We start from the raw sequence: 25,033 nt of genomic DNA, 5'->3' as shown, positions 1-25,033 counted from the left end.
CATGAGATTGTAGATCTGTTGATAAATAAGTTGGTAAATTGTGGTATGCTACTCATTTTGTCTGGCGGTTTTCTTCTTTTGTTTTAATAAGGTTTTTAAAATTTGGATTTCTTAAATAACCAGTAGAAGTTTTGCAGTCACAGTGCATATATATCAGTGTATCTGTGTCTGTCAACAGTTACATAAAAAAAAGATTTATCTGTAAAAGTTTCTGGTAAGGGAATTCTCATTCAGTTTTATTAACTGCTATCAGGATTCAGTAGATCAGTAGATCATTTTCCTTCATTTTTAAATTCTCATAGACGTAGACCACACAGTGATTGGTAATTCTTTCAAATTATTATGGTGGTTGCATGGAGGTTTCTTGCCAAAACATGCTGGAAATAGGAGTGATACTCAACTGACAAACTACATGGAAATGCAGTAAATTCGTCATGCTCTGTTAGCTCACATTGTGGTGAAATGAAAAATCATTTCAGAATGAATTTGTTTTAGCTACTGAGTGACATGGTTTAAGTGCATTGCTTAACATGTTCTTACTTCCCAGTTAATATTAAAAGTTCAATTGGTGGTTATATTTGTATTTTACACTGTCTGGAATACTTAAACTTACAATGAGAGCAAACATGAAGATTCAGAGGAAAGGAACAGTCCTGGAAAGTTTAACTTTTTTTAATTTCTTTTTTTTTCTCCCTTCTCATTGGAAGACCTGAGAAAAACTATTTTTTCCCTGATCTGCACCACATGAAGTTTGAGATTGAAGATGGTACAACGGTCAAGGGAAAGGAAATTCGGTTTGGCTATGATCCTGAGGAATTTCCTGGCTTCAGTTGGAGAGGATATGCCCGGATGTCCTCTATACAAGTAAGGTGGTACTTTGCTCAAAGTTTTTGGGTGAGAACATAGGTGTATGAAATGTATTCCCCCATTGTATTACTTTATGTGCACAAGGTCATGAGCAAAACTGAAGAAAGGACAGGATCTCACTGATCTGAACGTTTTGGCAGTCTATCACTCTTTCAGTTACTAACTGCTGATGTTATTTGAAGTTGATCATTGCTAGTGCAAATATGTTCTTTAGCAGTGTAATCTGAGAGTTGGTTTTGGGTTTTTTATTGTTTTTCTTTTTGAGATGCATTTTTATGTAGGCTTAAACTAAAGAACTAGTAGATTTAAAGTATTAAAGGCAGAAATTCTTATCATTATGAGGACAGCTGAAATAGCAGAAGATTGACGTTTGGCTAAATCACTTGGATTACAGAGATCCATAGTAGTCTGAATGCATGAAATTTTCATCACAGAGCCAATGATGAAGCCTTCACACTTGCACCTCGTGTTGATGAGGAAGAGAAATTTGCCAGTTTTATGAGGAATATGATACCTTCCCATTACAGCAAACAGGAAAACGTGTGAGTCAGTAAAACAAGATTAGAGCAGCAGCAGCTCTCATCGGCAACATTTAGTCTCTTGACAGTCTAGAAATAAACAACAGAAGGAATAAGTACATCACAAGAAGAAAGTCAGCAAAATTTAGTTGTACGAGGACCTGTTTGTGGACTGAATTGCTAAGCAAGCATACCTGGATTTTGAGCAGTAAATGGAATTTTCTCATTGTAGTCTCAAAGTAGTACTCTGTTATGTGTAGTACTCTGCTGATTTGATTTTTCAGTCCTCAGTTATAACTCAGCCTCTGTAAGCTGTCTGAAGACAGATGGGCCACTCCAGAGACTTGAGTAAATAACCGTTGTGCAAGCCTCCTGGTTCTCTTTCTATTATTCTTCTTTCACTCTTTATTCTTTTTTTCCAGAACTCTTTGTGTCTGGAGTTGTTTTTTGTTTGTTTGTTTGTTTTGGTTTGGGGTTTTTTTTGACTCTTCAGAATTATTCCACTTTCACAAATGAAGGCAACTCCTGAGCAACTGTGATTTCTTAACTTCTGCTTTCTAACTTAGAGGCTTTTTGCATTTCATGTCCATCTGGCATTTTGTGAAGAAGTGGTGAACAGTTTCTAATCGTGCTGGAAACATACATTACTTTGTTCACCTGAATAAAGCTTTTCAAGCCATATCTAGGCACTCCGCAGTTTAATCCTTGCGTAAACAGTCGCATGTTGTTCATTTCAAGGGACTTTCAGAATTTTGACATAGCTTTTCTGTATCTTACGGGAGTTTGAAATATTCTTGCCAATTATTTTCTGAAAGATTAACAGTGTTACAATATCTGCCACACAAAATTCTAATGTAACAACTTTTTGTGAAGCTATTTCAATAACATTTTTATTTAAAAATGAATAGCATGTGGATGGTACCCAGTGCTGTTATGCTGCATCCATGCTGCTGACATGGGTATTTCATTATGGACTGAGAAGCTGAGAGCTGCATTAAGATTTTAAAGCACTGGCAAGAACTACCTAAGTCTGTGGCAGAGTTCAAAGAATAATTTTTCACCATTTTCTGCTTTTGCTTGAAGCCAAGAACTGACATGTCTTTCCCCCTCATTACTCATGTATGTAATTTTTCTTTCTTCACCTGTGTCTTCTAAATGTTCCACAAAAGCCTAGGATCTTCTGTTAAACTTTCTGAGGCATGTTTATTTCTCTCACCTTTTCTTTTTTATTTCTATCTACTTTCAAGTGTTCCCTTAGTGCCTGTCTTATCCTTTCAGCAGTAGTTCTTCTCCATTTAAAATAACAGTTGTAAAACATTCCCCCACATCTGTTTTCTCTCCTGGCCTGCAGTCACTGATATTTTGTTCATCCTATCTTTGTAGATCTCACATCCCTGTCATCTGTTCTATGTCCATCTTTGCTCTCTGCTTTGCATTTCTGTTTAAAAAGTGGAGATATCTGTGGTGGTCAGAATCAAGTAATACAGAGCCGGCACTTTACATTTCTAGCAGTAAGAGAAAATATATGCTCCTTTCTGGAAGGTATAGAATTTGAAAAGCCTCTGTGCTTTTGGAGATGCAGAATCAGCCATAGTTGTGGGGAGGATAACATACCAGAAGCATCTTGAAATGGGATGGCGAATGGATTATGATGGTGGGAGTTAGATTGTGATTGGGTCTCTATAATTTAAGATGAAAAGAAGAAGCCAAACTCTTGAGAATGCACCAATTATTTTTCTAATCTGCCAGCAACACTTGAACAATTCTCTGCTGATTCTGCTGTTCTCCATGCTAAATAATGGGAGATGTGTGAGTTCAGTCTCCTGTGAGCTCGGTGCCAGACCAGGGCTGATGAGAACCATATAGTTCCAGAGATGTCAGTCAGTTCAGCCTCATGGCAAAACAGTCATGGTATCACATCTCTAAGATGCTGAGGGATGTGGTAGAGGAGTAGGAGAAATTGCTGAGATCTTTGTGCACTGTGGAGCATTATGTGTGATCTCAAAATAAAGTCAGTGGTTCTGGCTTATTCCCTCTATGCCACGTGTTTCCTTTAATGCAGAGGCAGGGAGAATACCAGCAAAATATGGCCCAGGTTTCAAGGTGTAATATCAATATGCAAGCTAGCTAAGTCATTCTATGTCTTTCTGGGTAAGCTGTTAGTCAACAAGAGTTTTTACAGGAGGTTTAGTTCCATATTCTTTTGTAAGCTACCTGAACCTTCCTTTTCTGTTGTAGAGTTGTCTTTGCCAAATGGTTTTTCTTTCTCTGGGTGCTAGTAACAAATAATATACTTTCCTTTCCTCCTTTTTCTCTTTCTTTTTATTTTTCCCAGCCAGAGGTGGTTGTGACTGTCACTGTGGCTTCCCCTAAGCTCTTCCATCTAGTCCTCCGCTATGTCAACCTGCGTTCAAAAAGCTCTAAAGGAAAGATTTCAGTTGCTGAGGGAAAACATGTTGGCACTAATTATAATTGTAAGTGAATTAATTTTCTCACTAGGCTTACCTGTCTTCATCTGTTATACATAGCACTGTCATTCCAGTACGTGCTTGTCTGCATGTGCATTTTTCTTGTAGGCAATCTGTATGGTGCTTGCATGGCTTCTAACTGTTCTTCTGTTTAGCACTTTATGGCTGTTTTTGTTTATTAACTTCCATTTTTCAGAACGAAGTGAGGATAACTTTGAATGTGGAAAAATCAAAGCTCTACTTATTTCGCATTATCCTGAGATATATTAACCCTGGAGGTGAATCATTATCTGGCCGCATATCTGCTTGTCAAACTTGGCCTGAAACAGGTAGGTATGACTCAACAGCACAACATTAGATCAGGTAAATGATAGATCGGAGAAGCATTTCAAGATATGACTAATTCAAATTGGTATTGTCACTTGAAATGCATTGCTTTTAACAGTGTCAGCGCTTCCGTGCTTTTCCTAACATATTTTGCTGTAACTGGTGTGGCTCTGTTTGCATGAAACTTCTGCTCTCAGTAGTAATCAACTTTTGTTTTTTAAATGTTTGCCAAATTTGGTACTTTCAGTTCTGTCCTCAAAAGCTCTGAACTGTGTATTTTGTGAAGCTTTCAAATAAAGGATAACAGCACTTATCTTGGTTTAGTTGCCTTTAATATTTCATTTTAAAAGTAGCTTCTCTCTTCCTGCCATGAATAATATTTATTTCATGATGAACGCTATTGATCAAGTTAGTTCTGTTTACAGACCTCAACAACATGTGATACTGAGTATGCTCTGGTAAAAGATAAGTACTCCATATCCTTTGAATGGTAGGGACATTCCATGTCTGTGTTCAGGATTATCTCTTTTTATGCCTAGCATTATCACCCTGCTGAGAATCAGTGGAATTTAGTCATAGTTCCACTCAATAATTTGGAGAGGACAGATCTGAAGTCTTGAGAGATACCACTCATCAGAATAGGAGCAGTTCCATAGCCAAGTCTGGCTTATGCTGCCTGGCAGACAGGGAACCTGCTTAAAATAAAGCTTTTGTCTGTATCATGGGGCTTCCAAGAGGAAACCTTCGCTACCTGTAACATTTCGGATCCTTTTGAGAACCTCTGGTATCTAAAATATGTAGCAGAAATTTGTATGATAACAGGCCTTGTGTCTGTCAGTAATAATGGGAGACAGAAGTAAAGAAAACATTTTGGAATGTTATAAAACTGGCTGTTATAAAGGGGAAAGCTCTTTAGTATGAGAGTGGTGAGGTGCTGGAACAGGCTTCCCAGAGAGGTTGTGGGTGCCTCATTCCTGGGGCTGTCCAAGGCTAGGTTAGATGGGACCCTGGGCATCCTGGTCTAGTATTAGGTAAGGAGGTTGGCAGCCCTGCCTGCAGCAGTGGGGTTGGAGCTTGATGATCCTTGAGGTCCTTTCCAACCCAAGTTTTTCTATGATTCTATGAAAAGGCCTGTTTTTCTGAACCAATTTGCTCAAGACTAATGAGAATGAAGATTACAATAATTGCATAATTCTGTAATTTACTGTGTTCAGTTATGAATACATTTTGATAGAGGAACACTGACAAGGTTCTACCAGTTCAGGTGTAATAATCATAAGTCTAGAGCACTAAGGAGATAGAGACATTTTACAGTCTTATTAATTAATTTATTTATTTCTGCTTGCAGGTTCTGCTCAGAGCAAAGAGTTTGTCTTCCCACCCAGCAAGGAGCCAGCTTTTGTCACAATCCCAGGAAAAAACTCCACAGAGTCTTTCTCACTGGTTTCAGGCACATGGACTGTCAGTATAGTAGCAGAAGAAGTCCTCTTGGTAAGAAAGCAATTGAGGAAAACGTGAGCTTGAAGACTGTTAGGATTGTATTATTCTGGAATTATATGCCAGAAAGAACTCTGGAAAGAACTGAAATCCAACATTAGTAAAAAGAGCACAGTAGTATGACTGGCTTCAGACTCTTACACTTTTTTTTGTTATTATTTTTTTGTCCTCTGATTTGACCTGCTCTAATTTTTCATGTACTTACAGACTTCAAGTCTATCCAAAATATGGACCTTCAAAGACAGAAGCAGTACTAATATATGCAATTGGTTGAGCATAAAAGCTCATATTAACTTTTAATTCTTACATATTGGGTGTCATATTTAAAACTTTGCTTCTGATAGTGTTGTTAGTTTCCTAACAAAAATTCCTCAGAAAAATATTTTGTGGTGGGCTTTATAATTAGCAGGTCACTTTCAAAATGTATTTATGCTCCCATCCTTAGTCTTCTTCCACACACTGAAAAGTTTTCTGTGACAGCAGTTCTGGGAAATTCCTATTTAAAATAAGTAGAGAGATAAAAAATTGAGGTGATTGTGTTCTTTAAGGTTTTTCATAATGATACCATAATGAAATTCATATATGTATTTTATAGAGTTAACAAGTACCCAGTATCTTTAGTCATCAACCCTGAGGCTCTGTTAAATGTATGCAATACTGTGTAAAATGTTACTAAAGAGCTTGCACGCATATTTCTTACTGAAAGTGACAGTACTGATGTGCCTGCTTTTTGTAATAATACCTTTGAAATTCAGTTTGTTAATGATCTTAGCCCTGTATGTTTTCAACAACAACAAAAAAGAAGTTTTTATAAATTAGCTTAAATATTGGAAGGGCAGAGCCAAAACATGCCCGCATGTCTTAGCAACACACAAGCACATCTTAATAGATTATATGCAATATTTTTATAAAGTCATCTGGGATACGTGAATCTCACCTGCAGAGTGAAACACAATTGAGCTTCATGCACGTCAATTGCATACGTGGGTAAAAACTGTGCAGAGCAAGCTGTGTTACAAAGCAGTGATAGGGTAATAGACAAACTGGTTTTCTTTTCCACTCTAGCAACTGGATCATTAGGCTTAAAAGCCACAATCAAACTTGAGTTAGAAGATATGTGTTTCAGATCTAACTTTTAAGTAAGAGGGGCTTTTAGATGCCAAGGCTCTGGACTTGATGTGTCCATACACATCACACGTCCATACACACACACAGATATGGTGGGTACACTCTTTTATGAACACCATCTTGTACAACACGTAATGGCTGCAGAGTTTCCCTGTTCACAGAGCTGCACCTTTCTCCCATCTCTATGAAGATACAAATAGAGTTAACATTAGATATGTAACAACAAAAGCATGTATCTTGCAGATAGATATTCTCCATAAAATTTATTTGTGTAGCTGGTTTTGTGCATTGCTACGTTGTGAAAGTTTGGAAATGTTCATTCTGTATTTTTCTGCATGGTCCTGCATTTGTTGTATTCTTTGTTTTTAGGATTACATGGTGCTGTTACCTAGAGATTATTATGAAGCATCCATCTTGCAGATCCAAGTTACAGAGCCTTGCACCTATTCAGGAGATGTTTTGACAGAGAAGTCAGTATATATGCTGCAAATTAAACCATTGCATTGGATTATATTGTTATTATTCTGCTGCAACTGAAAGCAATAATAATAATTTATTTTTTGTTTTGTGCAAGCTGCTTGCTCTATCAGCATTTGCCACTGGACAGATTTTCCTGTGTCCTTGCTTCAGAGGCAGTGTATTTCAGGCATGGTGGAAAACACAGAATACCTGTCCGACAGCCAACTCCTCATCATCCAGTGATGTCGCATATCAGTGGAAGAGAGGTTAGATTCCTGCATGCTGCTTAATTATAGCAGAAGAGGCAAAAGGACTTGTCAGCAGTGACTCTTAATCTTTTTTTTTCCCCTTAAATAGATATAGTTACGTAAAAATTTTTACTTCATTTAAGAAGCAGGCAGAAGAAAGCATGCCACTGCTGTAGGTCTGTTGAAAGAGAAACATGTTTTATGAAACTGAAAATCATACCAGAAACACATTTGGTTTAAAATAAATAAATATCTTATTGTGTGATAATTACATGTAGGATGATGATGGTGATGTCCTCTATTACTGTGGCAGTTGCTTTTAAAAATACCAAATACAACAAGGATACTTACCTGCCACAGGCCCTGGTGCTTTGTCACTGATGCATGTGTGTAACTACTGATAATTTCAGTGAAGTCAGGGTGGCTTGCTTAAATCATAGAATCACCAGGGTTGGAAAAGACCTAAAAGATCATCCAGTCCAACTGTTTACCTATTACCAGCAGCTCCCACTAAACCATGTCCCTCAATACAACATCCAATTTCTCCTTGAATACCCCCAGGGTCGGTGACTTCACCACCTGCCTGGGCAGTCCGTTCCAGTGCCTCACCACCCTTTCTGAAAAGTAATATTTCCTAATGTCCGGCCTGAATCTCCCCTGCTGCAGCTTGAAACCAATGTTCATAGCCTCAAGACATTGAGAAAGACGTCTTAAATTTGAATTGTATAGGCCAATGCAACAAAAAACTGTAACCACAGTACTTTCTATTCAACTACTTTGGAGTATTTCCTGTAAAATATTACTCCAAACAACTTGCAGAGGTGAACTAAAAGAAAAAGTAGTTTTTTCAGAAAGTGGCAATGGCTATGTGGAGAAGATGCTTTCAGCCTGCATAGGGAATCAGTATACACCACTTCAGAGGTAGGAATTATGTTCATGGAAATGCTTATTTAGAGGAGAATTATAGTCCACTTTTATTTGTTTTTAAAGATAAGCTAGAGATGAGGATGGCAATTTATTAACACCATTGGAGTTTCATCTCTGGTAAATTCTGATGTTGATAGTAGAAATAATAAGCCTCAGCTTATCTTGCAGATCTACTATCTGTTATCTTCCCAGAACTGTTAAATGACAGCTGTTTCCTGAATTTGATTGGCTCTTATTAGTAGACAAAATGATAATTTATAAGCACTGTTTCTATTCTGTTGGATTGTCCTTTGCTGTGGCAGTACAAGGGTGGCTCTAGACTAATGCTGACTAGTTAGCTTGCAGGACAGGAAAAGGGAGCTTCCTGCAAGAAAAAGAACAAAAAATCTGAAGACTTTTTTTTTTCCAATGTTGACCTAGGTCAATTTACAGGTGACCATAAATGTTCCTCACGTTGGTCGCTATGTTCTTGTTTTTGAATACGCCAATGAAGATGACCAGTTATATACTGGTGAGGTAACAGTAAATAGCCCTGGACCTGTCACAGAAGGCAGAGTGAGAATATACAGTTGCAAATACAGGTGAGAACTTCTAAGGTAAATATTAAATAGTTAAGCAGCCATTCGGTATATAATTATACCTTTTGTATTTCTGAATCCATTATACTATGTATGTTGTTCAAATATTAGATTGACTGAAAAGCAAATACGTGATTGTCTGATTATCTGGGTATTGTATATATTTTTAAGTCTGTGCAGTCAGTGCATTAAATATTGCTGCTGAAGTGAACTTCTATATAGAGGGATTTTTTTATATACACTTAAATCCTTATAATTTATGAACCTTGGAGTCCAGTCACAGAGCATCCAGCAGCTCTGTTGGCAACAGATGTCTGCAGCATTTGTACTTCTTCAGTTAAAAGCAGTCCGAGGGTTTGGGCTATAAAGAAAAGTAGCAGCCAGTTTTACAAGGATATTCCCACTGCTGTAACAGGATTTGTTGAAGCAGATGTATAAATGTTTCTCTGAATTACTGAGTGTAGCCATCCTTTGGCAGTTGGGCTGTAGGCAAGGTTGTAAGCTATATGCTGATTTATCCTTGTTGACTGCTGAGATTACTGGAGGTGTTTCAGAGATTTTGCCTGTTCTGGGTGAGATGGTCTTTAACACTTGAGCAATTCAGAATATGACTCAAATGTGATCCTGCAGGTGTTTGTGCCCCTGGGAGTGTGAGGAGACTGCTGCCATGCATCAATTTTTCTTGTGAGCCAAGTGTTGGACAGATTGGAGGCTTAAGGTTATTTAGGATGAAGCTGCCCAGTAGGAAAAAATTGTTTTCATCAGCATATACATGATACAGAGCAGAGCAATATGAAGCAGTGACCTTGCAAGGTTATTACGAGGCAAAGTTCTTATTTTTAGCCTGTTATGTAACACTTTGAGCCCCAGAACACTTTTTATAAAGCTTCAGTTTCATTGTTTTTATGTCAAGCACCTCTTACGGGCTTATTTTGATCTTACTCATTAGTTTATCTGATACACTAAGAGATTAGTTGTAGAAAATAACCCCAAGAATTAAGCCTTTTCTACTTAAATTTAGCAATGCAGTAAATCCCTTCTGCTGCCATTCTACATAAAGCTAATGGTCACGTTGCAAGTAAATTGCTGTGTCATCTTTCCTGATCAGGAAGAGGAGTGTCTCTTCTGTTAAAAAAAATATGAAACAGTTGAACTCACAGTGGTGAAGAACATGAACATCAGAGAAACTGGAAAAATCACGAGTAAAGTGTGTCAAGTCTTGCTCAGAGGGAGCTGTTTCCACTTCTGGAAGGTAGTAGGAGTCGTGCTCTCTCAGAAAGGCAGGGTTCCAAGCCTTCAGCAAGACTCTTCTTCTTAGAATATGTCTGTCTTTACCAAAGATGTGGAAGTAAATGGAGGTAGTCAGTAGGAGAAACAGACCAGCAATTTTTCTCTTGTATTGAGGAGTATTTCAGTGGACAGATAGTTTCCTAAATCAAGAATTGTGCAGGTGCTATTGAGTGGATGATAGCTGCTGATCCACACCATCAGCAATGTGTAGTGATAGGAAAGCAGCAGCTGGCACATTCTGGCACCTCAAGGAGCACTGACTAGGTACTGGATGTTAATTACATGCCATGTAACGCAGCTTGGAGAACATCTGCAGACAGCGTGTATGTATGTTCACATCCTCTTTAAAGTAGTAGCTCAGCATCAGAGCTGAGGTGTAGAGGTTTGAACTCTATGTAGATCAACCTAAAAAGGGCAAGGAATGTTTTTATATGTGCTGCTTCCTTTGTCTCACCAGTGAGGATGCTGTGTGTTTACCAGTGGCCAGACGCAGTTGTTGCTTACAGTCCAGCAGAATGACTGGGCACCAGTGGTGAGGCTAGCCAGGTAGCTGTGTTAGGCAATAGAATAAACAGCACGGCCTTACCAAGAGGCTCATTTTTAATCCTGCTCTTTGTCTCAGTTTCCTTTGTCGTAGTGTTGTTGTCGATGATAGGAACCGCATCGCAGCTTATGACCTTTTAGCAGATACAAAGATACATCTTAAGGCATCATCAATTAATTTTCTTCTGGTGAGTTTCCATTTACATTTCCCTTTTGTAATCCTTATTTCCCAAGCAGATATGCACATGATTCTTATGTTCGTATGTTCTGTGAAAGCATGTAATTTAGATGATTGAAGATGTTGCTTCATATATACTCAGAAAATACCGAGTCAGACAACAAAGACAAATTCCTGTTTATCTTCTGTATCACCAAGAGTATTTTCCCCTCTCTTATTTCAGACAGGCTTTATTTCAGTACCTATCTGTTTTCTATATGCAAAGTTTAAATTAAAAACTTCTGGTAGTTATTTCTTCTTTTTTTCTTTCTCTAATCCTCAAAACCTATGTTAGAGTTTCCTGAGTCTCTTAGAAGTTTCAGATAATAAATGAATTCATTTTAGAGATGACAGAACTTTGAAATGCTTTGAATAAGAAGCCTTCACTGCCATCTTTTGGCCCACACCAGTAATACATATTGCTGGACACTGATTTTGTTTTTTATTTTTTTTCTAATTTGTTTCTGTGTTTATCATTTCAGAAACACAAAGACAGCTGGTTGTCTAGAGTTAGGATTAAATTATAAACACACAAGTAGTTTCATAGAAATGTTATGAAGAAAGCATTATATCAGTTATTAATCCTCTCTGGAGGCGCTGTTCAGTGTGAACAGATACCATTTAAACTGTATGCTAGCTCCCAGTAGCAATTGCTGTGCTAACGTGATCCATATCCAGAAGCTGTTGATACTATCAGGCTATTCATCTAGGTGTGGAGGTTTTATAGTAATAATATCCTTATTTTTATTTCTAAAATACAGTGTTATTTTTCTGAATAATTTACTTCAAGATTGGTTTGATTATTCTCCTGATATACAGGAAATAGTTGTTATTTATAATACTAATTGTGCTTATTTTTCAGCACAAGGTTTGCATTATATCAGCTGAAGAATTTTCGTTGGAATATGTGAATCCTAAAGTGCACTGCTTAGCTGCTTATAGGAGCAGCCTTGACAGAAGGTAACATAATTGGTTTTGCTTATCCTTTCTGTTTTCTGAAAGATATCATGAAAAAGAGACCAAATGGAATTTAATGCTTTTTAATGAACCTTTGCTCAGTGACTAAAAGATGGTTTGTAAGCTACTTTTACAAGGTAGAATTAATAAAAAGTTGAAATGTTGTTAATTCTGTTCTTTTCCTTGACTATCTGAACTACTGAGTTCTAATGCGCTAGAAAGCAAAAGTATTTCACGTGCTGTCCAATGTAGTAGGTGTGCAATGTCATAAAACATTGCTGCTTCTTTGGCAAGTCTTGAATTATCAGGCCTGAAATAACTGACTATACTTTCTGGAGTCTCATTTTGCATGTCATTGTTTCACTTGTTTCAAAATGGCTTTAATTGCTAGTTGGTTGAGGATACGACTGCCCTTCCAGGCACTCCTAATTCACAGATACACCAGCAAAACTTGGCAGCCCCAAAATGTTCAACAGATAGACCTCTGCTTCACAAATAATCCATTCCCTTCTCCACCTGACTGTGGTCCTGTATGACAAACGTGCCCTCAGCACTCATCAGGCAAAACAGCACTAGGAGGTGATCCTTCTGCTCTATATTTGTGTAGGATCAGCAATTAGAGCACTCATACACAGCTGGATTGACTCAGGCTGATTACCCTTTGTTACTGAAAATAATTTTCACTTCCCAAGCAGTTTGTTTCAGGTTTTGCAGAGCACTTGCTCCATCCTGTTGAAGGTCTTCCCCTTCCTGTCTGTTTTGTTCTTTGTGCCAGAGAGGAACTATCATTGCATTTTTCTGAATCAGGAAGCTCCACATTTCAGCTTCTGTTAGTCTTGCTGCCTGGATGTCCTTTATGATTTGAGTCTTCAGGCTCTTTTTTCTGACTGATCTGACAAGGGAGAGAGCCTCAAAGTAAAAGTGAAAATCATTTGCAAGACTTCAGAGGCAGTAGGTGGCTAGGTCTGCTAGTTTTCCAGGTGGCAGCTCTAATGTAATGCCTGAATTGAAATAGAAAACAGAAAAATCTGGATGGCAAATTGAATAAAAGAATGTGACTGTACTTGGCTTGCCAGCCTGCATAGCTTTGAATTTCAGCTTTAATGATTTTGTTCAGTCTCACAAATGAGTGTAATAGCTTTCTAGTATGGCAGGTACTTGTCCTTGCATGATAGGAATTTTGCATTCCCAGGTATATATACTTCAAGTAAAATGGGGAGAAAAAATGGATGCAAAAGGTGATTTAAAATAAAGCTAATGTAGATATATGTAACTTTTACTTGGTTGTTTTTTAGTCTTTTTCTATATTTGCATATTTTGCTGTATGTTTCAGTTCCATTTTTAAGACCAATACCTGGCATAACTTTTGCTTTCCTCAAAGTATTTAGTGTTCATCAAGTTGAAAGGTCCAGAATCCTGGCTCAGTTTAATAGTATTAGAAGCAGTTGTTGCACTTGTTGCACGTGGTTTCCCACACAAACCTGGAAAATAGATCTCAGTGTTGGTTCTGGAACATAATTGCCATTCCAGTTCCTCACCTGTCCTAAACAAAGAGTAATCATTGTCTTCTGAGTACCTACAAGAAGTGAACAAACACCAGCATGAAACCTTCAAATAATATTTTCTCCTTGAAGTCTTGGGAAATATTTATCTCAATCAAATTCTTTAGAATTAAATAGATCAAGTAAAAATTGGTTAAACACAACAGTGGATGAGTTGGGATGCTTTCAAGGAGCACTGTTATTTATTTTGGCATCGGTTCTACAGATATTTTGAGTACATACTTAACTTTTAAGTACGTAAGTAGTCCCACTGGCTTTGGTGGGAAAACTTAGATTTTTAAAGGTTATATTTACATAAATATTACTAGAACTGAGAACTCAGCATTAGCACAGGCTCTGCTGAAGGCAACTAACAGCATCGTAGAATGTTTTTTTAATTGCATTTCTAACACTCTTTGTTTCCTTAGCAGACTCTTTATTGATAACTATTTAGTTTATGGAAATTTTGAGTGAATAAAATCAGTCTGCATGCATTTCCCCCTATGTAAGTTAGGTCTGTACCTATTGTTTTCATTTACTTTTTGACCATGTCCATAAAATTCCAAAGAGTAACAGTTGTTACTATTGCACTGTTAATTGTATTACATTCTACCGTGTTAACGTCTAGGATTTGTCTGTGTTTTTTATCATGATGCTTAGGGAGTGTTCCCAACCCCACGAGTAATTAATATTATTCTGTTTCTAGTGTAACGTGCATTCCGTCAGTGTATGAAACTCCACCAGCAACGCTGGTTTTGAATGCATTCAGGGATGGGAAAATCTCTGAAGTGCGAAGAAATACACTTCATCGTCCACTGAGTACCCCTTTGTCTTCTGACTCAGTTGATGGAGTCCCCTTGACATCGTTACAGGTAGCTCATATTTTGAAACTACCATTTCTGAAGTCACAAATGATGTTCTCAGAAAATTTCTATGGATGAAGCATTCTAAGATGATAAAAATGAAATGATCAAAATAATATTGCAGACTGACTAAGCCACAGGGATAATAGACTGAAAGAAAAACAAATGTGCCAGTTTCTTTCTAAACCTATATCAGTCTTGGAGACTACAGAAGTACATTACATGTGCTTGACACGTTAACAAGTAGGAGCATGCAGATGTAATGCTGCAGCCTTTGAAGTTATGGTTAACTTCTTGAGAAATACCAAGTCCCTTCTCTACTGTTGCAGCTAGGAGCAAAATTCATAAAAACAAGAATATTTCACAAAAGAAATGTACTACTAGATCTGCTCTTGTTTCTGCAGAACCAGGTAACCATGACTGGCAGGGTGCCCCGCTTGGGCAAATATGTGTTTGTGGTACATTTTTACCAGCCAGCACATCCAACATTCCCTGTGCATGTGCATGTGAATGCAGGACGCGTGTGGTCAGGTAGGCATCCAAATTTAATCTAACTCCCTTCTCTTCTCAGTATTTTGGCACACTGGTCATTGTTCGGCATTACACTTCCTCTAGGTTCCTTCAATGCTTCATTCTGCCCTCATTCTTCTGGCTGTCGGGATCAGGTGATTGCAGAAAACCAAATTGAGCTTGACATTTCTGAACCTGAAGTTTCGGTTACAGTAATGATACCTGACAGAAGAATGCTGGTTTTGGTGAGTTTATTACGTAAGTGTACTTGAAAATACTCTTCCAACTTCACCAGCTGTTTAGAGGTAGGTACAAAGATGAAAGCTAAGAAGAAAGAATTTGATTTTTAATGTAGTGTTTCAAATTGATAGGATCTTGTACACTGCTTTTGTTTTTAAGATATCATACACTGCTTTTATTGTATGCTAAAATACAATAATTTAGAGTAAAAACATATACTCCAATGCTTTTAGAGTAAATTTGAGGAGGAGGGAGGGGATATATCTTCCAAGTATGTTTTCCTACCTTTTTGTTAAACTGTTGTATTTTTGGGGAAAATCCAGTACTCATAAAGAAGTAACATTAAAAGATACAAATGCCTCAGCTTGTTTGTTTTGTTTTGTGTGTTTTTTTCCTGAAATGTACAATTCAGTTTTTTTCTGGTTTAAGGAAAGTGTCTTAGTTGTTCCAGCAGACAACTACAGTTACAAAATTCTTGACAAAAAGACTGTGGACAAGTCATTTGATTTTGTCACCCAATGTGGAGGAAACAGTTTTCACATTGAGTAAGCATCACTTCCTAAAAATTGGGCATTTGACAGCAAGCTGGTATTCAATATTATTTTCACTTCATATTAAAGAAAAATGTATAAAAACTTAATCCCTCTGCTATGTTAAAATGCTTTTCATGGCTTATGCTTGCCCATTAATATTGCATGAGTCATTTTTCCCTGACTATCTATTGTAAATGGAATGAAAAGGTAGCTTTATTGCTCACAGGATGGAAGAGGAAAATCTATGTCATCTTTCTGTCTTTATTTCCTTATTCGGTATTTTGCTTGGCCTGCTAAACTAATATGACTAATATACATACTTTCTTTGAAAAAAATCTTTTACCTACTCTTACTTACCTATCTACCTAACGATCAAAACCATTTACTGCTAATGTGATTAATGTAAGTCTGTCCTTGCATGCCATCCTTGTTTCCAAGAATTGTTTGAAAGATAGAACCGTGATTTACAGAACCACTGCAAAGTATTCTCAGAGCAATTTCCAAATGGCCGTACTGACAAAATTTATGTTTCAATTTAAACAGCCCAGATAGATCATCAGCCTTTTGTAAGGATTCTGCAAGATCACTCGTGGCTTTCTACAACAATGGAGCAGTGCCATGTAATTGCCATAGCGAAGGTTCCATGAGCCCCACTTGCAGCCCTCTGGGAGGACAGTGTATTTGCAGACCTAATGTCATCGGGCGTCAGTGCAGTAGATGCCAAACTGGCTACTATGGATTCCCATTCTGCAAGTGTAAGTACATGATCTGGCTTATTCAGTACCTGAGAAGATTTTAGTTATTTAATTTTCTCATTTCATTGCATAGGCACTACAGCTTCACTCTTCTTTACAGGGCTCGATCCTATGGCAGGCTGGTTGAGCCATCTTAGATTTAGCATGGCTTTCAGTTTAATGTAGAAGTAAACTCGTTCCCTTTAAGTGCACCTAGTTCATAATGAGATGTGTCTTCATGTGAATTATCTGATCAGGGCTTACAGTTTTACTGGTTAAAATCCATATTGCTCTTCAGTTAAGTGGATTTTTTTGCTCTGACTGCTTAGTAGTTCCTGTGTTAACACTACTGTATCTCAGCTTACACCTTCAAGATTTTCCATAGATAATCAAGGACACATAACATTCTTAATTTCTCTCATTGTGATATTGTTCTTAATAACATCAGCAGATCTGTAGATCATGCCACTAGTCCTCATATGCCTTCCATATGTTATTCTCTGTTTGTTAATGTTGCTTTGTAAAAGCGACTACCTCGAAACCAAAACTATTACTTGTTTAATACTTGACAGTTTGGGGAAGTTTGAATTCAAGCAACAAATCCATGGAAAGGAGTCAGAGTCTCAAGCTACTCTTTGGAACTACAGTTACAGTCACATAATCATGTTCCATGGCCTTGGCTGATCTCACTCTCACATCATCATGATAGCTGAAGTTAAACAAGCCACCTAAAGTTTCAAAATTGTGAAGGAGAGAAAAGATAAAACATTTGTTTGTTTTGTATTAAGATTGTATAAGAATTGATCATTGTAAATTTGAGATGTGATTGATTTGTAAAATGTTTTCTTTGACATAGCATGCAACTGTGGGCAGCGTCTTTGTGATGACTTAACTGGCAAATGCATTTGCCCTCCTCGAACTGTGAAACCAAAATGTGAAGTGTGCGAGAAACATTACTTCAGCTATCACCCTCTTGCTGGCTGTGAGAGCTGCAATTGTTCAGAAAGAGGAGTTGTTAATGCAGCGAGACCAGAATGTGAAAAAAACAATGGGCAGTGCAAGTAAGTTTGGATTATGTCCATTATACATGATGTGTGAGTAGTTTGCATCACTCTTCTTTTTGGGTATATGGAGAATATGGGAGGATGCAGGGAATTTTTACAGTGCTAAGCAGAGATATAAGCAGTGTTTGATAGTAGGTAGAAGTTGGCTGTTGCAGGAATACATGCATTGCTTTCTGGTAATCTGGTTGTGTAACTAATGGTGGCATTTGAGATACCCAGGCATGCATTTTGTTTGCTGGGGATGTGTCATGTAGGCTTATTCAATGCCTGGATAGCAGCTCACCACAGACTGGAACTCTGACATATTCATCATTTGTAATGGTGTCTGCTGTCTCCAGATTCTTAAAAACTGACTGATGCTCCACAGTCAAAAGTGTGGACTTTAATCCAAGTAATGATTTTAAGGGCTATAAAACTTAAGTGCTTGCAATGAATTTTTAAGAACTTAAAATAGATGTTGTGTGTATAGAAAATATCGTCCATTTGGAGTTGCTCCATTATGCCCTCTATCAGATATGATTATTTTTATGTATTTTGGTATGCTGAGGTAAAAAATATCTTCCTCTATGTATTCTGTTATTTATGTTGTCTGAAATGGGTAGAGCACGCAGCCATAATTGTAGGGAAGCATGTTTAATTTAGATGCCATCAGTATTAGTGTAGTTGAACATTTCTGTTTATTTCCTTGGGAAGATAAACAGCAAATATATATATATATGTGAGAGCCAGTAGGTTGCATAAGGCCAAGTTTGAGTCAGTTTGATTGGATTGGATATACTTTTGCAGTGTCCTAATGAAGAAATGTAGTCTTTCCTACTCTGCCACTAGTTCCATGTGTATGACAGAGAACACTCATTTTCAGAGCTCATATTAGAAATTTATATTATTTCCTGAACTTTAACTGTTTTCTTACACATGCTGCTTATGCATGAACTGAATAATTGTTTTATCCCAATGACGAAACAGGAAACTTTTTGCGTAGATAGAAATCAAGATTCAGGATTGAAGTGAAACATATCTGGAACGGATTGCTGAGGGAGGTGGCGGAGTCACTGTCCCTTGAGGTGTTTATGGAATAAAGTAGATATAGTACTTAGGGACAGGTCACTAGGGGGCAATATTGGTGGTAAGTGGACAGTTAGACTAGATGATCTTAGAGGCCTTTTCCACCTTTATTATTCGTTTACATTCTGCACCTACTGATATACATTAATCTGACAGATCTCTACTTTCACTTCCCTACATATCTTATTGTTACACAGGCAACCAAAACTGTACAAAAATAGATTGAATAATTCAGTCAAATAAAATCTAATACTTTAAAGATAGGGCTTAGCACATTTCTGCTCAAGTAAAATTGAGGATAATTTCTGCAGAAATAGATATTCTGTCTCAGTGAAAAGTTGTATTGCCTGATGGTGATGGTGATATACCTAACATGCAGCCTAACTAGTGACATAAATGAGATGACAACTTACTGGTTAAAATATATATCTAAAGCAAAATCTGACATTTGGCAAATATTTTCTAACTGATTTGAAAGTATAAAGCCAGGTACTGCATTCTGATTAATACTTTTCCATCTGTGGATCACATGATGTTCAAAGTCCCCATCTAACTCCAGGTACTTGTGTGCAGGGAGTAATGCATTCAGAGAGAAACCTCACCGTTCTTTGGTGAAATGAGTAATTGGTTTTGTATTTTATGTGAAGTGCAGTTTATCTTGTCTACACATTTAAGTGTTTGTTTCCATATGTTTGTAGTGTTAGTGCATGTATAAATTTGGTGCTGAGAGCCAAAGGAGACTCCATCAAATCTCTGATTGTTAGAAAGAATGATGTTGTCACAACCAGAACATAAAGATGTTGATGGTAGAGATGGCAGACATGGGAATTTACCATCTTGAAACCTCTGGGCTAGCAAAGGCAGATTACAGGAATAGGCTAGTTAGTATAAACAGAAGGAAGAAGGATCATCAGACCTACATTTCCATCAGTCTATAAAAGTTTTTTCCAAAGGCAGGAGGAAGGAGCTCCTGCCACAGAAAGATATTTTAGGTTCTCTCAAGCCTTGTTTTCATAGTTTGGTGTCTTTTTTTATCACCTGTACTTAACTCAATTAAATACTTGAAAATTGGGCCCATGGAGACATAATGAAGTTCAGTGAGGCCAAGTGCAAAGTGTTGAACTTAGGTCAGGTCAATTCTAGGTACATGTACACACTAGAAGGTGAACTCTCCTTGAGAGCAACCCTAATGGATAAGGACTTGAGGGTCCTAGTGGAGGAAAAGCTGGATGTAAGCCAGCAGTGTACTCTTGTAACCTGGAAGGACAACACTATCTGGGGCTGCATCAAAAGAAGGGTGGCCAGCAGGGAGAGAGATGATTGTTTCCCTCTACTTGGCCCTTGTAAGGCCCCATCTGGAGCACTGTCCCAGCCTGGGAACTCCAGTAGAAGTATGTGGAGCTGTTAGAGTGGGTCCAGAGCAGGGCTGTGAAGATGATCAGAGGGCTGGAGCACCTCTCCTATGATGAACGGTTGAGGGAGTTGGGACTGTTTAGCTTGGAGAAGTGAAGGCTCTGAGGGGACCTCATTACAATCTTCCAATGCTCGAAAGAAGCTTACAAGCAGGAAGGAAACTGAGTTTTTACTCAGGTAGACAGTAATAAGACAAGGCAAAGTGGGTTATGTTAGATGTTAGAAAGAAATTCTTTGCTCAGAGAGTAGCGAGGCACTGGAACAGGCTATCCAGAGAAGCTGTGGGTGCTCTAACCCTGCAGGCATTCAAGGCCAGGCTTGATGGCTTCCCAGGCAGTTTGATCTATTAGTTGGCAACCCTGCCCATGGCGGGGGCAGGGGGGGTGGGAATTAGATGATGTATGAAGTCCCTTCCAACTCAAGCTATTCTATGATTCTATGAAATCCAAGAGATTCAGCCGTCACTGTATCCCTTGTGAACAGCTGCGAACTAACACAAGACTTGTGTTAAGTTGAAGTCTCCATAATTATTCATAAGCCTGGGATTCTCCACATTTTTGTTAGCAGGTGAGCGCCTTGGGAAATGCCCAGTCACATCCTCCAGTTATAAATCTCCCAAGTGCTCTTACCTGTATACAATATTCAAGTTTCATTCTTTGGCGTATAGAGTAGTTCTGCACTGCAAGCACTGATTTGCTGCAGAATTCTAATTCCATTGTGAGCTTTTATATCTTCCTAAATCAAATCCCTTCATAATTTCCATGACCACTATAAAATGTTGCAGTTCTTCTCACTATTCGATTCAGAGAGCAGAACTAATCTGCTGCTCTTTCTTCATTAAAGTCATAAAGTTTTTTCATAGCCATGCAATTTCCTCAAAAAGCCACCAGCCTGTTGTCTTAATCTTCCCTTCCTCCCTCCCACTCTCTGTTCCTGCCTTTCTTGTTGATTCCCTTCTGCATGTTTCTTTGTTCGATAAAGATGCAAACCAGGAATAAGAGGACGGCAGTGTGATCGGTGTGCTCCAGGTACTTATGATTTCCCAAACTGCATACCGTGTAATTGTAACAGAGATGGAACGGAACCAGATGTTTGTGATCCTCAGACAGGAATTTGTCTCTGCAAGGTCAGATAAATGAAATTATTTCTGCATTCATAAGCATTGTTTGCACGTCAGTGGTTATTTCAAATTTAATGGATATAAGTTTATCATAAAGAATTAAGTGCGGCTTTAGAAAAGCACACCTTGCAATATGTGTACAGATTATCACGATAGCAGGTAAACTGCATTTATTTGAGTTCAGCATCTGTCAGTTTTATTTCAGTTTTTACATGATGTTACAGCAATACAACAAAGATGTTCATGGATTTATTGAAGCAGTCTGAATCCTGCGCAGCTCTGTTCTGTGTATCTGCATCTCAGCTTTTGGACGGTAACCAGGTCCCAGGCTTTTTTTAGCTATGTCAGTTGACATTTCACCACAACGTTGCATCCAGGAAATCTTCTTTTGTTCTGATTTGCATAATTAGATATGATAAATGTGAACTTTCACAAGTGACCTTTTATATTGTAGGTTTCAAAAAGCCAGCAGGAAGGTTTTGGCAGGAAAGTTACCAGCTGTCTCTGACTAATAGGTATTATTCAGCAGTTAACTTTATAGGCTGGAAAGACAACTCATAACTAAGATAGTCTCAAATAAGTCAGTTCTGTTTGTATTTGGAATATGGTATATGGACAGCTACATGTTTTCATTCATGTTTCCATGCACTTAAGTATTTTTTCAGAAGATTCATTTTATGTGCAGGACATTTTGGGGGCCTTACCAAAATCAAAAGGAAAACTCTGAGATTTCTTTCAACCATGCCTTAACAGGAGAATGTTGAAGGTGCTGAATGTGATATTTGCCGACCTGGATCATTTTATCTGGACCCTTCTAATCCCAAGGGATGCACCACTTGTTTCTGTTTCGGGGTAACAAGCAGCTGTCGTAGCACAAATCGTCGTCGAACCAAGGTGTATTTGATAGGTTTCTTTTTTCCTCTGCTGTCATGAACCTACATTTATTCCATTACGCAAACACCAGATTTCTTCTAAAATTGCAAATATTTTTTACTAGTTGTGAAGGATGAGAGAATATTCTGTAAGCAACAGTGCAGATTTGGTGCAGCATTATTGAATCTTAGGTATAGTCTGAATGTGCCTTTTAGTTAAAATAGCCCCTTTCCCTTTATTTTATTTATTTATTTGGTTGCAAATCTGCATTGATGTTTAGAAGATTTCATCTAATGGTTACCAAAGACTGTTCTTGAAAACCTATCTGTCTGTTCATCATACTGCTCTGAGATGTTCTGGTAGATATGCATTATGCTTTCTTTTCCCCAGCATAATAATAAATAAGAGGTTGTATAGTCCTTAATGAAACAGGAGCCAAAGTCTAAACAATTCCCCTCCTCCCCACATCCCCACGCCCCCCATGATATAGTGTTAGTTAAGCTTAGTAGAAGATGAAACAAACTTTCATTTCCTTTATATTTTTTCAGTTTGTGGACATGAGGAACTGGCGCTTGGAGGCAATGGATGAAAATATTGACATTCCTGTCACTTTCAATCCAGTCAGTAATAGTGTGGTGGCTGATGTTCAAGAATTGCCTGCTTCAGTGCATAGTTTGTACTGGAAAGCACCACCATCTTACTTGGGAGAGAAGGTAAATTACACACGACTCCACTGTTTTAATAAATTGTTTGGATTAGTTTTGTGTGTGTGTGTGTGCCAGCATTTATGATACAGAGTCTCTCTGTATTCCTTAGATACATTTCTTTCTCTTCCCTCACTAAATTCTTTTCTGCCTTTCCTGAAATGCCAGCAATCATAACATGTGACTTCTGAGTAGAAGGTTGTGAAAAGCACAATCAGGAACTATGGTTTATAGAGCTGGTACCTTAAAGTACTTCCCTGAAACTCAGAACACAGAGAGTTCGGCAATGTGCCATAGTATAATTTTAGATTCTCTAAAGCATCCGTATCCAACCTACTAATTTTATGTTTTCTTCACTATCTTTTAGTTTAGTTTTAATAATAATAATAATAAAGGATTTGTTACTTGTGTACATTAACTATATTATATTTTGTGCATGGCTCAAGACAATTCCTCTTTACTCAGTGCAGCCTAGGCAAGCCAGAATGTTGGACATCCATACCCCAGAGTAATCCCCTCCTGGGCAGACTTCCAAAAGAATAAAAGCTCAGCAAAGAATAAAATACTCCACAGCAGACAAGGGGGAAAAAAAGGAAAGAAAAAAAAAAGACCCTTCATTTTCAATATGTTGGTGAAAAGGCTGTTGAAAAGAAGGATTGAAAGGTTGAAAGTTGTGTTATTTGGTTGTTGTATTACACCAGCGCTACATTTCTGGCTCATTAACTGTACATTTGTTGTCTCCGTCAGATAATGCTTCCATGAACGGAAGCATAACACCTGTTTTTTCTTGTATTCTTTTGACTGCTCACTTCTCTTTCTGCTTGTGGATAGAGGCAGACCCTTGCTCACTGTTAATAAGTATCAGCATTTCAGACTGGTACCTGGGTTATTTGCTGCTGGTGGCTCAAAGGCCCAAAGTCCTGGCTTCCTTCTCTGTGTGATAATGTGCAATTCAAAGAGTTGACAGTTGGACAGTTGCTAAGCAGCTGTAGGACAAAGGTTTTTCAGATGCAGTCCTGATATCATATGTAAGAAAACAATAAGAAAGGCACGATAGTATTAAATAAGGAATAATTTTTCAAGTTCCACTTAGGTCCCCATTGTAAGGACTACACCAGTGTTTTTCATCCTGTTCTCCTGAGCTGAGGTATAAATACCTTTCACTTGAACAACGCAGTGTGCTCCCTGTTTACATTATTTGGCTTCTTGCTGCAACGTCTGAAAACAATTTTCTGAACTATTTTCATGATAAAGCATACTTTATCGACTATAATGCTAATCCAAACATACTTCTTGTTCCAATTAAATTGATGTATTATTGCTTTTTTGGAAAATTTTTATCCTTATTTCTTTTACGAAGAGCACATTTCCAATGAAAAGTTAGTAAATTGCATGTATACACTTCAGGCATAAAATTCTCTTGTATTTATGTGGTAGATTTGATGACATCATCTTTTCCCATAATCATAAGAGAGAAAGGAATATTTAAAATGTTAGCAATTGCTGTATGAGGAGATGTTGTTAATGGAAACAGGAGATTCTTGAATGCAATATTCTCCATCACAAAGACTGCAAAGGCTCCTACATGAGCATTGGAGAGATCAAGACATGAGAAGTCCTTACAAACTCCTCCAAGATTTATGTTTCACCTAGCACCCATAAAACTTTTAGCTAGCTCTTCTTGGAACAAGAAGTATTTAGGCTCTGCCTTGAGCATCTTTTTGTCTCTATATAGTATGTTTTAAACAGAATTTCTCATACAACCCAGAGAAGCTGTTTGACAGATGATTCAAACATGCTTGCCTAAGTCTTTGTTTAATGCAGTGGAATGTTAATCTGGTTTTGTTTGAGGCCTTTTGAGGTCATCTGTAGCTGAGCCAAAAGGCAGGTAGGTGGTTTTAGCTCAGTCTGCAACAATGGCCTGTTATCATCTCCTTACAATAGAGCTGATGCCAGTAGAAATTATATCATCTACAAAATGGGAAAAAGATTTCCTGATTAGATTCATATCTGTAGCAAGTTAGGAAAATGAGTTAGCCAATGAGACTCACATTCAAACATGGTTAATTTGTCTTATCCATGGCTGTTCACTGGGCATAAACGACCAATTTAATTACCAGTCTGATGTCTGCTCTTGATGAGCCAAATTTGTTCTGTAGTCTGGAGAAGAACAGCATTTGTGTGTTGATGTGATATTTTTTTCCACAACGCAGAAGGCATGAATCAAGGTGTAGAAATAAAATGGCACTGGTAACTATCCAAAGAGCAGTATCATATCACATCAACATATCAGTTTGTGGTTGGGCTCAATGATCTTAAGGTCTTTTCCAACCTGAGTGATTCAATGAT

General features: G+C 37.8%; 1 protein-coding gene across 1 annotated transcript in view; it reads left to right on the top strand.

The window, feature by feature from the left end:
• The window catches only part of LAMA3 (laminin subunit alpha 3), a 111,323-nt gene that overhangs the window by 44,188 nt on the left and 42,102 nt on the right, over positions 1-25,033 (top strand). Inside the window, exons 22-38 of the mRNA XM_072328221.1 lie at positions 708-864; positions 3,721-3,859; positions 5,529-5,671; positions 7,175-7,275; positions 7,380-7,530; positions 8,860-9,020; positions 10,930-11,038; positions 11,930-12,027; positions 14,272-14,437; positions 14,833-14,959; positions 15,044-15,183; positions 15,608-15,723; positions 16,255-16,466; positions 17,302-17,506; positions 20,969-21,113; positions 21,861-22,001; positions 22,529-22,693. Of these exons, the coding sequence (XP_072184322.1) occupies positions 708-864; positions 3,721-3,859; positions 5,529-5,671; positions 7,175-7,275; positions 7,380-7,530; positions 8,860-9,020; positions 10,930-11,038; positions 11,930-12,027; positions 14,272-14,437; positions 14,833-14,959; positions 15,044-15,183; positions 15,608-15,723; positions 16,255-16,466; positions 17,302-17,506; positions 20,969-21,113; positions 21,861-22,001; positions 22,529-22,693 (2,476 nt within the window). The remainder of the gene's footprint in view (positions 1-707; positions 865-3,720; positions 3,860-5,528; positions 5,672-7,174; positions 7,276-7,379; positions 7,531-8,859; positions 9,021-10,929; positions 11,039-11,929; positions 12,028-14,271; positions 14,438-14,832; positions 14,960-15,043; positions 15,184-15,607; positions 15,724-16,254; positions 16,467-17,301; positions 17,507-20,968; positions 21,114-21,860; positions 22,002-22,528; positions 22,694-25,033) is intronic.

Source organism: Excalfactoria chinensis, chromosome 2, assembly GCF_039878825.1.
Source record: "Excalfactoria chinensis isolate bCotChi1 chromosome 2, bCotChi1.hap2, whole genome shotgun sequence".
In the NCBI taxonomy this organism is placed as follows: Eukaryota; Metazoa; Chordata; class Aves; order Galliformes; family Phasianidae; genus Excalfactoria; species Excalfactoria chinensis.
The sequence above is the reverse complement of the archived record's forward strand: the minus strand, read 5'-3'. Positions and strand labels throughout refer to the sequence as shown.